Source organism: Vipera berus (assembly GCF_964194415.1).
Source record: "Vipera berus genome assembly, chromosome: 9".
Taxonomy (NCBI): domain Eukaryota; kingdom Metazoa; phylum Chordata; class Lepidosauria; order Squamata; family Viperidae; genus Vipera; species Vipera berus.
Window position 1 is genome coordinate 13,204,455 of NC_138212.1, and position 15,627 is coordinate 13,220,081.

The 15,627-nt window shown below is 42.8% G+C and overlaps 1 protein-coding gene across 1 annotated transcript in view; it reads left to right on the forward strand.

Annotated features, from left to right (window-relative positions):
* The window catches only part of MAP3K6 (mitogen-activated protein kinase kinase kinase 6), a 55,705-nt gene that overhangs the window by 35,604 nt on the left and 4,474 nt on the right, over positions 1-15,627 (forward strand). Inside the window, exons 14-24 of the mRNA XM_081334637.1 lie at positions 619-697; positions 2,208-2,341; positions 2,486-2,613; positions 6,432-6,568; positions 6,682-6,787; positions 8,446-8,603; positions 10,097-10,268; positions 10,361-10,523; positions 11,604-11,775; positions 13,456-13,629; positions 14,919-15,024. Of these exons, the coding sequence (XP_081190763.1) occupies positions 619-697; positions 2,208-2,341; positions 2,486-2,613; positions 6,432-6,568; positions 6,682-6,787; positions 8,446-8,603; positions 10,097-10,268; positions 10,361-10,523; positions 11,604-11,775; positions 13,456-13,629; positions 14,919-15,024 (1,529 nt within the window). The remainder of the gene's footprint in view (positions 1-618; positions 698-2,207; positions 2,342-2,485; positions 2,614-6,431; positions 6,569-6,681; positions 6,788-8,445; positions 8,604-10,096; positions 10,269-10,360; positions 10,524-11,603; positions 11,776-13,455; positions 13,630-14,918; positions 15,025-15,627) is intronic.

Here is a 15,627-nt window from a genome sequence, read left to right on the forward strand (position 1 = left end):
AAGGCCGAATTGCACTTTTTTTTTTAGTAAAAATAATGCCAAAGATTGAAAAAACCCCAACCCCAGAATAAACAACCATCAAATATAGCATGCTGTTTATGATGCTAATGACATTTTTTTTAAAAAAAAGATACAGGTTGTTGCTTCATGCAGAGTGGGCCACCAGATCCCCTGCCAGTGCTTAAAGCTAGAAGTGGGATGGAGACCGATGGAAGCAGGGGTCTCCAAACTTGACAATTTTAAGACTTGTGGACTTCAACTCCTGCACGGCTGGCTGTGGAATTCTGGGAGTTGAAGTCCACAAGTCTTAAAGTTGCCATGGTTGGACACCTCCGGTCTAAGGTATCTGGAGGACCACAGTTTCCCCCTTCTCTAAGGCAGTCTTCCCCAACCCATGTCCCTCTTAATGTGTTGGCTACAGCTTCCATCATTTTTAATTACCAAAAGCTACGTCGCTGATGGGGGGCAAGGACAACTGTTGGCCAGCACCTCTGGAAGTGGGCTTCTCTAAGCTTCTAAGACACACTGATTGCTTTAAAGTAGTATCAGCCTTTATGAAGATGTTTCATGAGCTTATATTGTTCCTAAGACTTCCCTTCCTCTTGTTCCTTTATGCAGGTTTTTTGAACTGGTTCATTCTTTCATGGCAGAAATGGGTGAAGAAGGGAATTGGTGCAGCTCTCCAGTGGAACTAGAGGTGAATTGTGGGGAAGGGACTGTGAATCAGGCCTTGGTTTTCTGAGGAAGGATTTCACAATGAGTGAAGAAGGAAACAGCAAACTCAGCCAGCTCCAGAAGTTACTAATATAAAAATAGCTACTACGCAGAAGTCTTGTTTAGTGCAGTGCTGAATTTTTTTTAAAATTCCATTTATATCCTGCCCTTCTCCGAAGACTCAGGGCGGCTTACAAGCTTAGCAGTAGCCTTCATTCTATGTATATGCCTGCTTATTAGGGCTTTCACACACACCCCCAAGCGGCATTATTACAAAGTCAGCTTAATTGCCCCCAACAATCTGGGTCCTCATTTTACCTACCTCGGAAGGATGGAAGGCTGAGTCAACCTTGAGCCTGGTGGGACTCGAACCTGCACTAATTGCAGGCAGCAATTTTCTTCTGAATTTTTTTTCCCAACCATTCATATTATGATAGGAAAGACATTGAGGTTTTTTTTTGTGTTTTTCAAACAGAGAAAAGTGGTGAAATTCTTCCTCATGGGATACAAGTTTCTTGCACTTTATCTTTGTAATAGATTTGCTAAGGCGAATGAGTGAGTCTCTTTATTGTGTACATTTTCTATACTGGTCTGCAATTTCCTTGGCTTTTAATGCATCCATTCAAGTGGAAAAATATGAGAAAACCCCAACCTGGGCACAGTTTTCCAAAGAAGAAAAGGGATAAAGAGAGGTAGTGTAGAAAAACAGAATTGCATACAGTTGTTTTGTCATCCTGCAACAATCCCAGGAACGCCATTGAAAGAGATCCTGAAAAAAATCTCAAACTGTGCAGTTTGCCCAGAGTAGGGAAGAGCATATAAATTTTAAATAAAAAGTGAAAGAGAGGATGAATATTGAAATGAAAACCTGTTCCGATCATACCTATTTTCTCTTAAGTGTAATGTTTCATTTATAAATTTAATGGGGTACATGAGCTTGCATATTTAATCAGCGTCTAGAGAAATAATTGGTAAAATCTTTAGCTGCACCTATTTCAGTGTTTAGTCTTGATTGTAGAGAGTGTTGAAACTACTTTTCTCAAAGCTATTTTGAAGGAAAAAGAAGGTGGAACTTTGGTTCTTTTTAAAGGGTGTAGTAACTTCAAATTGTTTGCAAACGCCATAGTTGTGTTGTTGTTTTTTTTAAAAAAATGGTTCTAAATCATCTGAGATCGCTTTGTAACATCAGAAAAATAGGATCTTGGAGACAAACTTCAACACACTTGCATAAAAAAAAGTCACTATCCCTATTCCATTTATGGAAGCTGCCAGGATTGGCAGCTGAAGGTTGAGCAGTGACTTCTTCTACCAGATTTGAGGTCAAGAAGCTAATTTAAGGAACTCAGAATTCACTATCTGTCACATTCTCCTGAACTGCCTGCCCCAGGCTTCACAATTCATTCTAGCTAATTATAGGGCTGTTTGTGTATCAAAGGTCTTTTGACCAGGCTTTGCACTTCCTTATATTCTCTCTATGCTTTCCCCATTTACAGTATGACTATGAATACACCGAAGCAGGCGACAGGGTGATTTTGGGAAAAGGGACATATGGCGTGGTCTATGCCGGACGCGACCGCAGCAACCAAGTGCGCATTGCCATTAAAGAGATCCCAGAACGGGACAGCCGGTAGGAACAGAGGGCAGCGAAAACATTTCCGGGTCATTCAAGGGGAGGTGGTGGCTTTGTCCTCCCTTCCCCCCTCCCTTGTCCCAGATCTTGTGTTTTTGGAAGAGTCTGCCTGGGTCTTTAATCGTTGGGCTTACTTCTCAGATACTCCCAGCCTCTTCATGAGGAGATTGCCCTACACAAGCGCCTGAAACACAGGAACATTGTCCGCTATCTGGGTTCTGTGAGTCAAAATGGCTTCCTCAAAATCTTCATGGAAGAAGTGCCTGGAGGTGAGTAAGCAGAAGATGCGATTCTGAAACCCAACTGAAGATGGGAATGGATTCCGTTCAGCAAAATCAGATCTTGGGGACAAGAAAGAGGGTACCAAGCCGAAGCCCAAAGATGTCAGTGTGAAAACCAGGCGAGTCCAATTTTTTTATTTGCTTACACCAAATGGACAGAATCTTGCCAGACTAAAGCTATATAGGTAGTCCTCGACTTAAGACCACAACCGAGCCCCAATTTCCATTGCTAAGTGAGACAGTTGTTAGGTGAGTTTTGCCCCATTTTACAACCTTTCTTGCCACAATTGTTAAGTGAATCTCTACAATTGTTAAGTTAGTAACAGGGATGTTAAGTGAATCTGGCTTCCCCATTGACTTTGTTGGAAGATCGAAAAAGGAGATCACATGACACACACACCCGCCCTGGGACACTGCAACCGTCATAAATATGAGTTAAATTAGCAAGTGTCCGAATTTGATCAGGTGACCATGGGGATGCTGCAATGGTTGTGTGAAAAATGGCGATAAGTCACTTTTTTCAATGCCGTTGTAACTTCAATTGGTCACTAAATGAATGCTTGTAAGTCAAAGACCACCTGTAACCCTCTACTCTGACCGATATAACCTGAGAGATTTCTAGGGCAGGGGTGTCAAACTGCCAGCCCACAGGCCGGATGCATCATAATGAAACCGTGCCCACTCCATTGCCGGCAATGGCAAAAAAGCCGCGATATGTCGCGACACGTCCTGTGACGTTGCGAGTTTGACACCCCTCTTCTAGGGTGTGGCTTTCCTGAATCTCTTCCTCCCTCCCCCATCCAGCTCAGGACTGTGCAGTCTCTTAATTTGGGCTTTTCCGTGGAATATATATCCACCTTGCTGGAAAACCGCGATGCTCCCACCGGAATTTCCCCTCTCACTCCGTCTCCACTTGCACATTCCATCACAGAAATTTTTTTTTAAAAAAAAACTACTGTTGTCTAACCCCGGGCAAGTTTAATCTCCAACCAAAGCTTAGTTTTCCCTTAATTCTCCATTGATTTTTTTTCTCCGCTGAATTTTTTTACTTAGCAGTGTGATAATTCTTTTGTGTGAAGGAATGTGTCTACAAAAGTAGAGGTGACGTGATGGACTATGGTAAGGCAGCAGTTTCCCTGGGAAGGGAGGAAGCACATGCCAAGGAGGGGTGGGTGGGACAAGAGAGAACACAGCCCAGGGCTGAATTGTTTGGAGACAAAGAACATAGAATAACAGTTGGAAGCGACCTTGGAGGTCATCTAGTCCAACCCCCCCTGCTCGAACAGGAGACCCTATACCATTTCAGACAAATGGCTGTCGAGTCTCTTCTTGAAAGCCTCCAGTGATGGAGCACCCACAACTTCTGAAGAGAAGCTGTTTGACTGGTCAATTGTTCTCACTGTTTGGACCTTTAGGAGATTGAGGATAGCCGCTTCCTAGAACCTCTCATTAGATTAGGTAGCAGGGGTCTGTCTCTATGGTATGAGCAAATAAAGAACTGAACTTTGGCTGGAATATTCTATGTCATCATTGGGCTAAACCTGACAATTTGGTCAATGCCCAATGCCCTTTTATAGGCTATTTCTTTGCTGTTTACTTCTTGCTACTATTGGGTGTTTCTGGGTTTTTAGAGTGGCTCCCGCTATCTTTCCTTAAATAAAGGTGAGATGGGTTGCAAAATAGAAACACACTACTGGATGGTTGGGTGTGGAAAGAGGAACAAGTGATAGACACAAGGAGTTGTGCCAATGATTTTCTGTCGGTACTAGACATAAACTTCATCAGACAGGTTAGACGGACCCATCATTTAATTTTGCCCATTTTTTTTTCCAATTTCCCACCTCATTTCTGCCTCTTTTCCTCATGAACGTCTTTGCAAAAGTCCATGTGGAAATTTGTGCCTGTGTTGGTGTGCAGCTCTCTCCCGGGATGCACGTCTTTGCACTTTGTATTCTTAAACGCTTGTTTTGATTCTGACAGGCTGAGTTTGCATCTGTTGCATTTTCCCTTTGTGTTTTCATATGCACCTTTTTGAGCTGTGATTTGCACCACAAAATTTGTGAAACGTGCTAAAGCAGGTGCATAAATTGAGTTCTGACTCCCATACCTGTTTGGGGGAAATTAGCTTTCAGAAAATGCATCTTCAGAGGCAAACTGATCATCCTCTACCATCTTACTGTGGGTATTAAAATGAGGGCCTTTAGGAAGACAGCATGCATGGATCAATTATGCTAAGGATCAGAAAGTAAATGTTTCTTGTCACTCTGGGTAAGCATCTTGAGCTCTTTGTTCTGCCTCCCGAAACCCCTTCCAGATCTAATTATCAAAGCAAGCAGTACATTTTCTAGCCATTTGGCTATGAGAAACACATGAACGTTGAAGTATAGACCTTGACTTGTATTTAACGTGGGTTATAAAATGAAGAAAAAGCCCCCAAACTCTTAAGAGAAATGCAAAACATGTCACGCTCAGACTGTTTTACATACTTCTACAAAACTCTTTCTGCAAAATCCAACAGAGAACTCTGGCACCACCTTTGTGACCTGGCCCCCTCACTTCCTTTCATTGTGGCATAGTAAATACAGGATAGTCCTCTACTTACAACCACAATTGAGCCCCAAATTTCTGTTACTAGGGGAGACAGTTGTTAAGTGAATTTTGCTCCATTTTACAACCTTTTTTGCCGGAGTTGTTAAGGGGATCATTGCAGTTGTTAAGTTAGTAACATGGTCAGAATAGAATAGAATCACTTTATTGCCACTTTAAATGTACAGTAATCAGCATACATTAAAATGAAATTTCGTTGCATTCAGCTCTCAGAGGGTACCCACCTCCAATATACACTACATGAACATGACAAAAAACCCCACATATACATATATATGACACAGAAAAACAATAAATACATATATAAATACATATACATACATACTTACACATATATAGATATATACATACACATACATATATACATATATACATACACATACATATATACATCTATCTATCTATCTATCTATCTATCTATCTATCTATCTAGATGATAGATAGATAGATAGATAGATAGATGATAGATAGATAGATAGATAGATAGATAGATAGATAGATAGATAGATAGATAGATAATGAGAGAGAGAGAGAAGAATCCTGCAAATTTACAAAAACGGATGGCATAAGGAACAAAGCTGTAGTCCTGCTAGAAATATTTTGAAACCTGCCCCCAGAGGGGAGCAACAGAAACAGACCGTGATGTGGGGGTTTGGGGGTTCTCTAACACTGCTTCGAGCTCTAAGCACATAGCGCTTGTAAGCAGCATCCTGAATAATGGGAAGCGAGCTTCCTATAGTCTTCTCAGCTGTCCTTAATACTCTTCTGTATGGACCTTCTATCTGAGGCACCCTTGCCACCAAATCAAACATTGATGCAGTTGTTAAGTGAAGCTGGTTTCCCCATTGATTTGCTTGTCAGAAAGTCACAAAAGGTGACAACGTGATCCCAGGACATTGCAACCATCATAAATACGTGCCAGTTGCCAAGGGTCTGAATTTTGACTCTGTGACCATGGGGTTGGTACAATGGTTGTAAGTGTGCAAAGCGGTCCTAAGTTACTTTTTTCCAGTGCCGTTGTAACTTCAGACGGTCACTAAATGATCTTTATAAGCTGAGGACCACCTGTACGCTCTCCCAGCCACCAAAGGTCATGTGCGGTCTCTGGCCATTGGTTCTCAAAGGTTTATTTCTGGTGCAAAGTAGCCTCTCTAATTTCCCATGGTTCTTCTCCCTCCCTCCCCCATCTCTCCATGCAGGAAGTCTCTCTTCTCTCTTGCGTTCAATGTGGGGTCCTCTGAAGGACAATGAACCAACCATTGTATTCTACACTAAGCAAATCCTAGAGGGTTTACGTTACCTCCACGATAACCAGATTATCCATCGAGACATCAAGGTGAGGGCTTCGCCACGTTGGGGGATGGCTTGGTATCGTTGCCCTTTGTTTTCTGCTCTGGGGATCTCGGATGTTTTTTGGTTCTCTAAAGCCACAGTTTTTGTGATTGACAGGGAGATAACGTCTTGATCAACACTTATAGTGGCGTGTTAAAAATTTCAGACTTCGGCACTTCCAAAAGACTGGCTGGGATAAGCCCAAGTACTGAGACGTTCACAGGTAAGGGATTAGGGTCTATGAATGAACATTTTAAATGCAGGGTCCTTGGTGCTCTCTGAGCTTGGTTGTTTTCTTGCAGACATTTCATCACCAAATTAGGTAATATCATCAGTTCTAGAAGGGAGTGGGGTTTTATATACTAGTGGCTAGCCCTGTCAGCGTTGCTGGGAGTGTTCTTGGTTGTTCCTTGGATTAGGCTGTTATTTACTATTTGTTTGTCGGACTTCGTAATTCTTTGATTAGGCTCTTGTTTTAATTGCTCTTTTAATTGTTCTTGCCCAAACGCAAGTTATTAACAAGTATGCCATCCTCAACCGCACTGCAATTTACTCAAGCACATTCATGTGCACATACCCCAAACATGGACACATATTTCGAAATGCCCCTGCATGCACGCTCTTGTGAGGATGCCTGCACACACTTGCACACCATCTTTATTTCACCTTTATTAATTTTCCTGGATTGCTGACAAGCAACCTCTTGTTTATCAATGGCCCCATTTAGTTCCATCTCTCTCTCAGTGCTTGCCAGTTGAATTCCCCATTAGAGGGAGCAATATAATCGGCTGCACAACAATATTAAAAATGCCAGCGATCAATAAGCCTAAGATCGGAGAATGTTTGTCTTCATCCTGGAAGGTACAGATTAGAACCAAACTTTCCGCAGACATCTTTGCTGTTTTCTCAAGTTGCTAAACTTTCTTGGATCCAATTTTGCATTTAAAAAACCCTGGCAGCTGTTTTCAGTTCACCAGGCAGATGTGGAGGAACAGCTAGGAAGATCAAGAATAATAGGAGAAAGACGAACAGGGTAAAATAATTAAGTTCAGATCAGCGTTTCAGAAGGGTTTGGGGAATCAATAATTGGGAGCTTGCAAAAAGAGAAATCAGCCTTGGGTAGATTTATGAGCTGCCCCAGGCAAGAACTGTTGCAACCAGCAAGCAGATTTCCAGGGTCTCACTCAGTAGAATGAGCAGAAACTGCTCCTAGCTGCTGACAGCTAGCTAGCTTACCAAAATTGAAAAGAAGCGTAATCTTACACAAACTCATCAAAAGAGAATCCAGTATTGTTTACTTGCACAGTTGCTGACAAGGAGAGGGTTGGGTGGCTGTCATGTAATAGAATAACAGAGTTAGAAGGGACCTTGGAGGTCTTCTAGTCCAACCCCCTGCTCAGCCAGGAAACGTTATACCATTCACATAAATAGTTGTCCAATCTCTTCTTAAAAACCTCCACTGATGGATCACCCGCAACTTCTGGAGGTAAGTCGTTCCACTGATTATAGGTAGTCCTCGACTTATGTCCACAATTGAACCCCCAAATTTATGTTGTTCAGTGAGATATTGGTTGAGTTTTGCCCCATTTTACGATCTTTCTTGCCGTAGTTGTTAAGTGAATGATTGCAACTGTTAAGTTAGTAAGACAGTTGTTAAGGGAAGCTGTCACCCCCTCGTCCTTCTTTTCATTAAACGAGACATACCCAATTCCTGCAACCGTTCTTCGTACGTTTTAACCTCCAGTCCCCTCATCATCTTTGTTGCTCTTCCCTGCACTCTTTCCAGAGTCTCAACATCTTTGTTATATTATGGCAACCAAAACTGGATGCAGCATTCCAAGTGTGGCCTTACTCTTGTCTCCCCTGACTTTCCTCTCTTAGGTACCCTGCAGTACATGGCCCCGGAGATCATTGATCAGGGCCCCCGAGGTTATGGCAAGCCTGCTGACATCTGGTCCCTGGGCTGCACCATCATTGAGATGGCCACAGGCAGGCCTCCCTTCTTTGAGCTGGGCAGCCCACAGGCCGCAATGTTCAAGGTGAGGCTGGACAGTCTTGGGTCCCTCAGATGAATGCGGCTGGTCGGGAAAAGGGTCCACCAGAACTCTTGACTGTCCCTGTCTGGGGTTTCCTCATCAAGACTGGAATGTGTGGGGATGTAAGAAATGTGTGGGGTGGGCGAGGATGGGTACTCAGCCTGGGACAGTATCTGAGACCAAACACAGCAGATGCCTTCCCTTGCCCAATGCATTAGGGTCTGCATAAGACAATGAGGACTACTGTTTATTTATTTGGCTTTTATCCTGCCTTTATTACTTTACAAGTAACTCAGGCCAGCAAACATACCTAACACTCCTTCCTCCTCTTATTTTCACAACAACAATCCTGTGAGGTAGGTTGGTCTGACAGCACTGGCTGGCCCAATGTCATCCAGCTGGCTTTCATGCCTAAGGCAGCACTAGAAGTCACAGTCTCCTGGTGATTGGCCCAGAGTCACCCAGCTGACTTTCGTGCCTAAGATGGGTCTAGAATTTACAATCTCCTGGTAATTGGTCCACAGACACCTAGCTGACTTTCACACTTAACTCACAGTCCCCTGGTTTCTAGCCAGCACCTTAACTACTACACCAAATGGGCTCTAGGGTAAAACTGTTCCCAGCTTCAAATCCCTACTCAGCTTCAAATTTCACTGAGTATCTGTGGGTCAGTAGGTATACAAATTAAATTATTATTATTATTATTATTATTGTTGTTGTTGTTGTTGTTGTTGTTGTTATTATTATTATTATTATTATTATTATTATTATTATTATTATTATTATTATTATACTATCTCTCGGCCTGGCCTACCTCACAGATTGGTGAAGTCAGGAAAAATGGGAAGGTATGACTATGCCTGTTGCCTGGAATTCTCTGCACAAAGAATAAGTCCGAAAATAACAGGAATCATTATTCTAAACATTCTTGCACGTTCCCGAATTCCACCTTTCCTGCAAGTCAGTAGATGAAACAAAACTCCTTGCTTCTGCTCAGTGTGAATAACAAGACAGTAATTGCCTTTGGCAACCTGTCCCTGAATCCTCTCCTCTGCAGTTGGCACAAGCCTCTTTCGATGGCTGGCTGCTTCCTCCAGCCCATGATTAGGGCTGGTATCAGGGCAGCCACTGCCTTGGGTTAAGGCAAAGCTGCAACTGCTCACGAATTGGATTTTAACTCCCGGAATTCTGTTGAGTGTATGGACTTCAATTCTGGCTGGCAAAGTTGGCTGAGGAACTCTGGGAGTTGAAGTCCACACATCTTCAAATTGCCAAGATTGAGAAACACTGGATTAAAGTCTCTGACATGAACAGCATCTTCTTTGGCTGTGTAAGCTGTTGGGTTCATCCCCACCATCTCCAATCCAAAGCAGGCAAAGTATCCTACTTTCCATCATCCTACAAACAAAAGGAAAAAGGCAAATTTCTAGATACCTTATGGCGGGTGTTCTGAGTAAAGGATCGTGTACTATTGCTAATCAGTTCCTTTTCTTCAGGTGGGGATGTTCAAGATCCATCCAGAGGTGCCCAGTTCCATGTCTGAGGAAGCCAAGGATTTTATCCTGAAATGTTTTGAAGCCGATCCAGACAAGCGATCAACTGCAGCTGCTTTGCTTCAGGAACCCTTTTTGAGGAACAGGAAGAAATGCAGGAGCCCAGCCGTGCCAGGTGAGAGAAGAGGCAAACCCAGGTGGAGATTCTGATAGTCTGGCATGGCGTCTCTTCTCAGCTACAAGCCTCTTTTTCTCTTCTTTGTTCAGATGATCTATCAGTGTCCAACAAGCCCAGAAGGTCCACTTCTTCGGAAAGTGTTGCAGAAATGAGAAATCGTTCTTCTTCCTTGCAGCCCCTGAAAGCCCAAGTGGAAAACATCGTTTTATCCCGAAGCTCCAGCGAAGTGAACCAGGGAAACAACTTTCTAAGGTAACATAAGGCTGATGAGAAAAAGGTAGTGGTGGTGGTGATGATGATGATTGATGAGGTTCTCCATTCACTTGCATCCGACTCCTGGCGATTCTGTGGGCCGGGTCTTTCCACATCTTCTGATCTTGCATATTCTTTTGAGTTGCTCTACGCTCTGGCTGGTGTCAGCCTGGATGGTGTCCAGCCACCTTTGTGCTTTGGCGGCCTGGTTTCCTTTTACTGCTAACTCTTCCAAGCATAATTGCTTTCTCTGTTGAATTTCCCCGCCTGACATGGCCAAAATCAGCGAGACAGTTTTGTGACTTTGCCTTCCAGTGACATGTCTTGTGTTATGCGCTCCAGTACTTTATAAAGGAGAATATTGGTAGCTCAGGGTTAACACGAGGGGTCCTTGGTGCTCTCTCAGCTTGCTTGTTTTCTTGCAGACATTTCATTACCCAAACCAGGTAACATCATCAGTGCGCTGATGGTGTTACCTAGTTTGGGTAATAAAACGTCTGTAAAAAAATAATAATAAGCAGGTTCAGAAAGCACCAAAGATGCTCCAGTACTTGCAGAACAAATACTTTTTGAAGGGGGAAGGAGAAAGAGAGAGAGGAGAGAGAATTTCTTCTTCTTTTTCTTTTTAACAATAGTGACTGCAAACAAAGAAGAGCTGAGCATGGCCAATCTAAATGATTGGTTGGTGTTTGCTTCTAGATCTGCACCGATCTGCCCACAATGGATTAAGGTCTGGAGAAGTCTGAAAGAGTTGGACTGCCATCTAGTGACCTACTATTGCACACTAGCACAGGGAATCTCCCATAGAGTATTTTTGGAGCCAATAATACAGGTGACCTGATGTCCTTTGTTAAATTAATCATACTCTTATGGTTTTTGCTATCCATGGGACACTGATTGTCTTACCCCATTCACTTCTGCTCATTTGGTCACATACAGGAAGGTTGTTATTAAACAGAGAGTTTCCCAACTGGATCTCCTCCAGTGTGGTTTTTTTTTTGAGGGCGGGGGATCGAGTAAATTACTGTCACCCAAGCCTTGTTGCCTTGAATCCAACTCCTCCAATATATATACACGCAGGACCCCTGAAGGAGTGACCAATGTGGATCTCAACCTCTCTGCTTCCTCCCACGAGGAAAGCAGTTGCTTGTTCTTGCTAAAGAAAGACAGCGAGAGGCGAGCTACTTTACACAAAGTCCTGACAGAGGAACTCCCAAATATCGTGGCAGCCATATATGAGGCCCAGGAAGAGGTAAGGCCTACTTGGGTCTTGGATATGTGGCTTGTTGTTGTTGTTGTTGTTGTTCTTGTGTGTTTGTTATTATTATTATCATCTCAAAAATTCCATTTCTATATTGAACAGTGTGTTGTCTAGGTATACGAGTACTAGAATATAATAATCATCACATTCATAATAATCTTATCAAAATACAATACTCGGAAGTAGCAATCATATTATTAAAAATAGCATTTCCCACATTAACATTAATTGTATAATGATCAAAATATTTACTAATCCATTATAAATCTTCCTCACATAATCCACATTTTCTCATATTTCCAACTTTCTAACCTCTGTTTTTATCAGCTAACCATTGGTAAAATACGTCCCATGTCATATATAATTCAGTTTCTTCTTTTTCTTTAATTTTTAATGTTAACCTATCCATTTCTGCCCATTCCAGTATTTTTTAAATTATATTCCCCTCTGTAGGGTTTTTTCAACTTTTCCAAAGTTGTGTATATACTATCCAAGCTGCTGTTAATATATGTAAAACTAAGTATTACCTTTATTATAGTTTCCTGGTAACATGCCCAATAAAAATATCTCTGGTTCTAAATCTATATGTTGTTTTATCATAGCTCCCAACCATAGGTGTATTTTATTCCAATATTTTTTTGCTTTGGGATATGTGGCTTGAAGGTGATGGATAGGTGAAGGCTGAGAGTCCAGGTAGTCTTGATTTACAACATTCATTTAGTGACCAATTAAAATTACAACGGGACTGAAAAGAGTGACTTAGGATTATTTTTCACACTTATGACCATTGCAGCATCCCGGTGTCATGTGATCAAAATTCAGATGTTTGGCAACTGACTCATGTTTACGGTGGTTGCTATGTCCCGGGGTCACAACCTTCTGCCAAGTAAAGTCAATGGGGAAGCCAAATTCACTCAACAACCATGCTACTAAATTAACAATTGCAGCGATTCACTTAACAACTATGGTAAGAAAGCTGGTAAAATGGGGAAAAATTCACTTAACGACGGTCTCGCTTAGCAACAGAAATTTTGGGCTCAGTTGTAGCCGTAATGTGAAGATTACTCGTAATCTTCTTCTCCCGTTCTCAAATAGTGTGCTGTGAAATCCTGAGCTCAGAGGGAAGATGGGGTGTTTTGCTTTTCCCCCCAAAAAAGTCTGCATAAGATTTCCAGCCTTTCAAACAGTCTTTATTATTATTTTTTTCCAGTCCAAACTGCTCAGCTCCACCATTTCCTAGCTTGGCCATTTTTGATTGCCCGGAGTTGGTTATAAGATGGGTGGCTCTATAAATGTTATTTATAAACAAAGAAAGAAAAAGAAAGAAAAAGAAAGAAAGAAAGAAAGAAAGAAAGAAAGAAAGAAAGAAAGAAAGAAAGAAAGAAAGAAAGAAAGAAAGAAAGAAAGAAAGAAATGTCCATCAGTTCGTTCCATTTTATAATCCCATCTTCCACTGTGCGTATTCCATCTTCGTGCGTATGCTAGAGCAGGGGTCCCCAACCATGGCAACTGTAAGACCTGTGGTCTTCAACTCCCAGAATTCCCCAGCCAGCCATGGTTGGTCTTAAAGTTGCCATGATTGGGGACCACTGTGCTAGAGTAATCTTGCTGCAGTTATTCCTGGCTCTATATTCCATGTGGGCCTTGTCTTACTCTTCCTCTCCTCCACAGAGGGCGCTGTCGTTGGAGCACATTGCTGAGCTGATATCCTGCCTCAAGAGCTACATCCGTTGCCCAGGCCGCAAACAGCTGGCCCAAAGCCTGCTCCAGTTGCAGGCTCATTTGCAGGCCGACGGGTTGAGCTTTTGTCAGGTGCAAGCTCCACTCTTTGCCTTCCAGGACACTGTGAGTATCTCACCATCAGCATTCCAGGAATTAATCTTTAGCTTCCTTAAGCTTTGCTACAACTGGGATCCACATATTATTTTAACTGATTTTTTGTAACTTTCAGTTGCATCATGAGGCAACCATTTTTGAGTCAATGTACCTCAAATGGTTGAAACTTAACATTAAGAAAACCAAGATCATGGCATCCGGCCCTCTCAATTCCTGGCAAATAGATGGGGAAGAAATGGAGGTAGTGACAGATTTTATTTTCCTGGGCTCCAAGATCACTGCAGACGGGACTGCAGCCAAGAAATTAAAAGACGCTTGCTCCTGGGGAGGAAAGCCATGGCAAATCTAGACAGCACACTAAAAAGCAGAGACATCACCCTGCCAACAAAAGTGCGTATAGCCAAGGCTATGGTCTTCCCAGTTGCAATGTATGGCAGTGAAAGTTGGACCATAAGAAAGGCTGAGCGCCAAAGAATTGAGGCCTTTGAACTCTGGTGCTGGAGAAGACTCCTGCGAGTCCCTTGGACTGCAAGGTGATCAAACCGGTTAATCCTAGAGGAGATCAACCCTGACTGCTCTTTAGGCCAGATCCTGAAGTTGAAACTCAAATACTTTGGCCACCTAATGAGAAGGAAGGACTCACTGGAGAAGAGCCTGATGCTGGGAAAGATTGAGGGCAAGAGAAGAAGGGGATGACAGAGAATGAGGTGGCTGGATGGAGTCACTGAAGCAGTAGGCGTGAGCCTAAATCAGGGGTCAGCAACCTGAAACAGTGAAAGAGCCACTCGGAACCGGTTCCCTCACAAAAGGAAAAACTGGGAGCCGCAAAAAATATGTGTGCATGCGCTTACATGCGCGCATGCACAGAACAGGGTTTGACTGAAGAGTGGAGCCAAGGCGAGATATGCACCTACCCTGCATATTTGAATTGATTGGTTGAACTTTTTTACTCCCACTTTTTTGGGGGGGGCACTGCACATGGCAGAAGACCGGGAGCCGGAGACAGCTGAAAGAGCCGCATGCGGCTCCGGAGCTGCGGGTTGCAGACCTGTGGCCTAAATGGACTCCAGAAGATGGTAGAGGACAGGAAGGCCTGGAGGAACATTGTCCATGGGGTCGCGATGGGTCGGATTTGACTTCGCAACTAACAACAACAACCTCAAATGGGCTAATTTAAAGAAGGCACCCAAAAATCTGGAACCCTAACATATTTCTAAATGCTAATGGAAGACTGCTCATGTTGCATCAAGTGAGGGTGCCCTATCCTTTCTCACACTTGTTCCGTCTCACCCCTCTAGGTAAAGCACATGCTACGGAAGCTCCAAATTAAGCCACACTGGGTGTTCGCCCTGGATAATCTCATGGGGCAAGCAGTCCAGGCAACCTTGACCATCCTCTTGGCAGGTAAGATGAACGGGAGGGAGAAGAAAGTTGGCTTAGTCCTGAATATAATAAGGGTAGCCCAGACACAGGAGCTGAGAACTGAAGAGAAGATTCTGTGGTCTGGCCACACATGACTAAAATCCACTACTTTTCCCAAACATCCAAGCCAGGTCAGGCAATATTATTTTGATCTAGGACATTTTATATGGGGTGATACACTTTTCTCTAGATCAACGTTTCTGAACCTTAGCAATTTGAAGGATATGCGGACTTCAACTCTTGGAATTCCCCAGCCAGCCTGCTAAGATTGAGAAATGCTGACCAAGATGTGTAACTAGAGAAATGAGTTTTGTTAAACGCTAAAGGCAGAACAAAGAGTCTGTTGGAGTAAGGCTGAAACCATTTTTGGCAGGAGACACACATGAATTAAAGGGAATTCCTGGGGAATAGCTGATGAGGACCAATTTTTCCTGTAATTACAAGGTGTAGAATGCTGCTTGTTTAATTGTTTTTAAAAAATGGTCTTCCATTGATGAATATGGGACTTAAAGCAAGTCATTTTGTTATACTAAAGGATTTTTCTTTTAGAAAAACAGATTGCACATAGCTTAGTCTGGTAAGAAA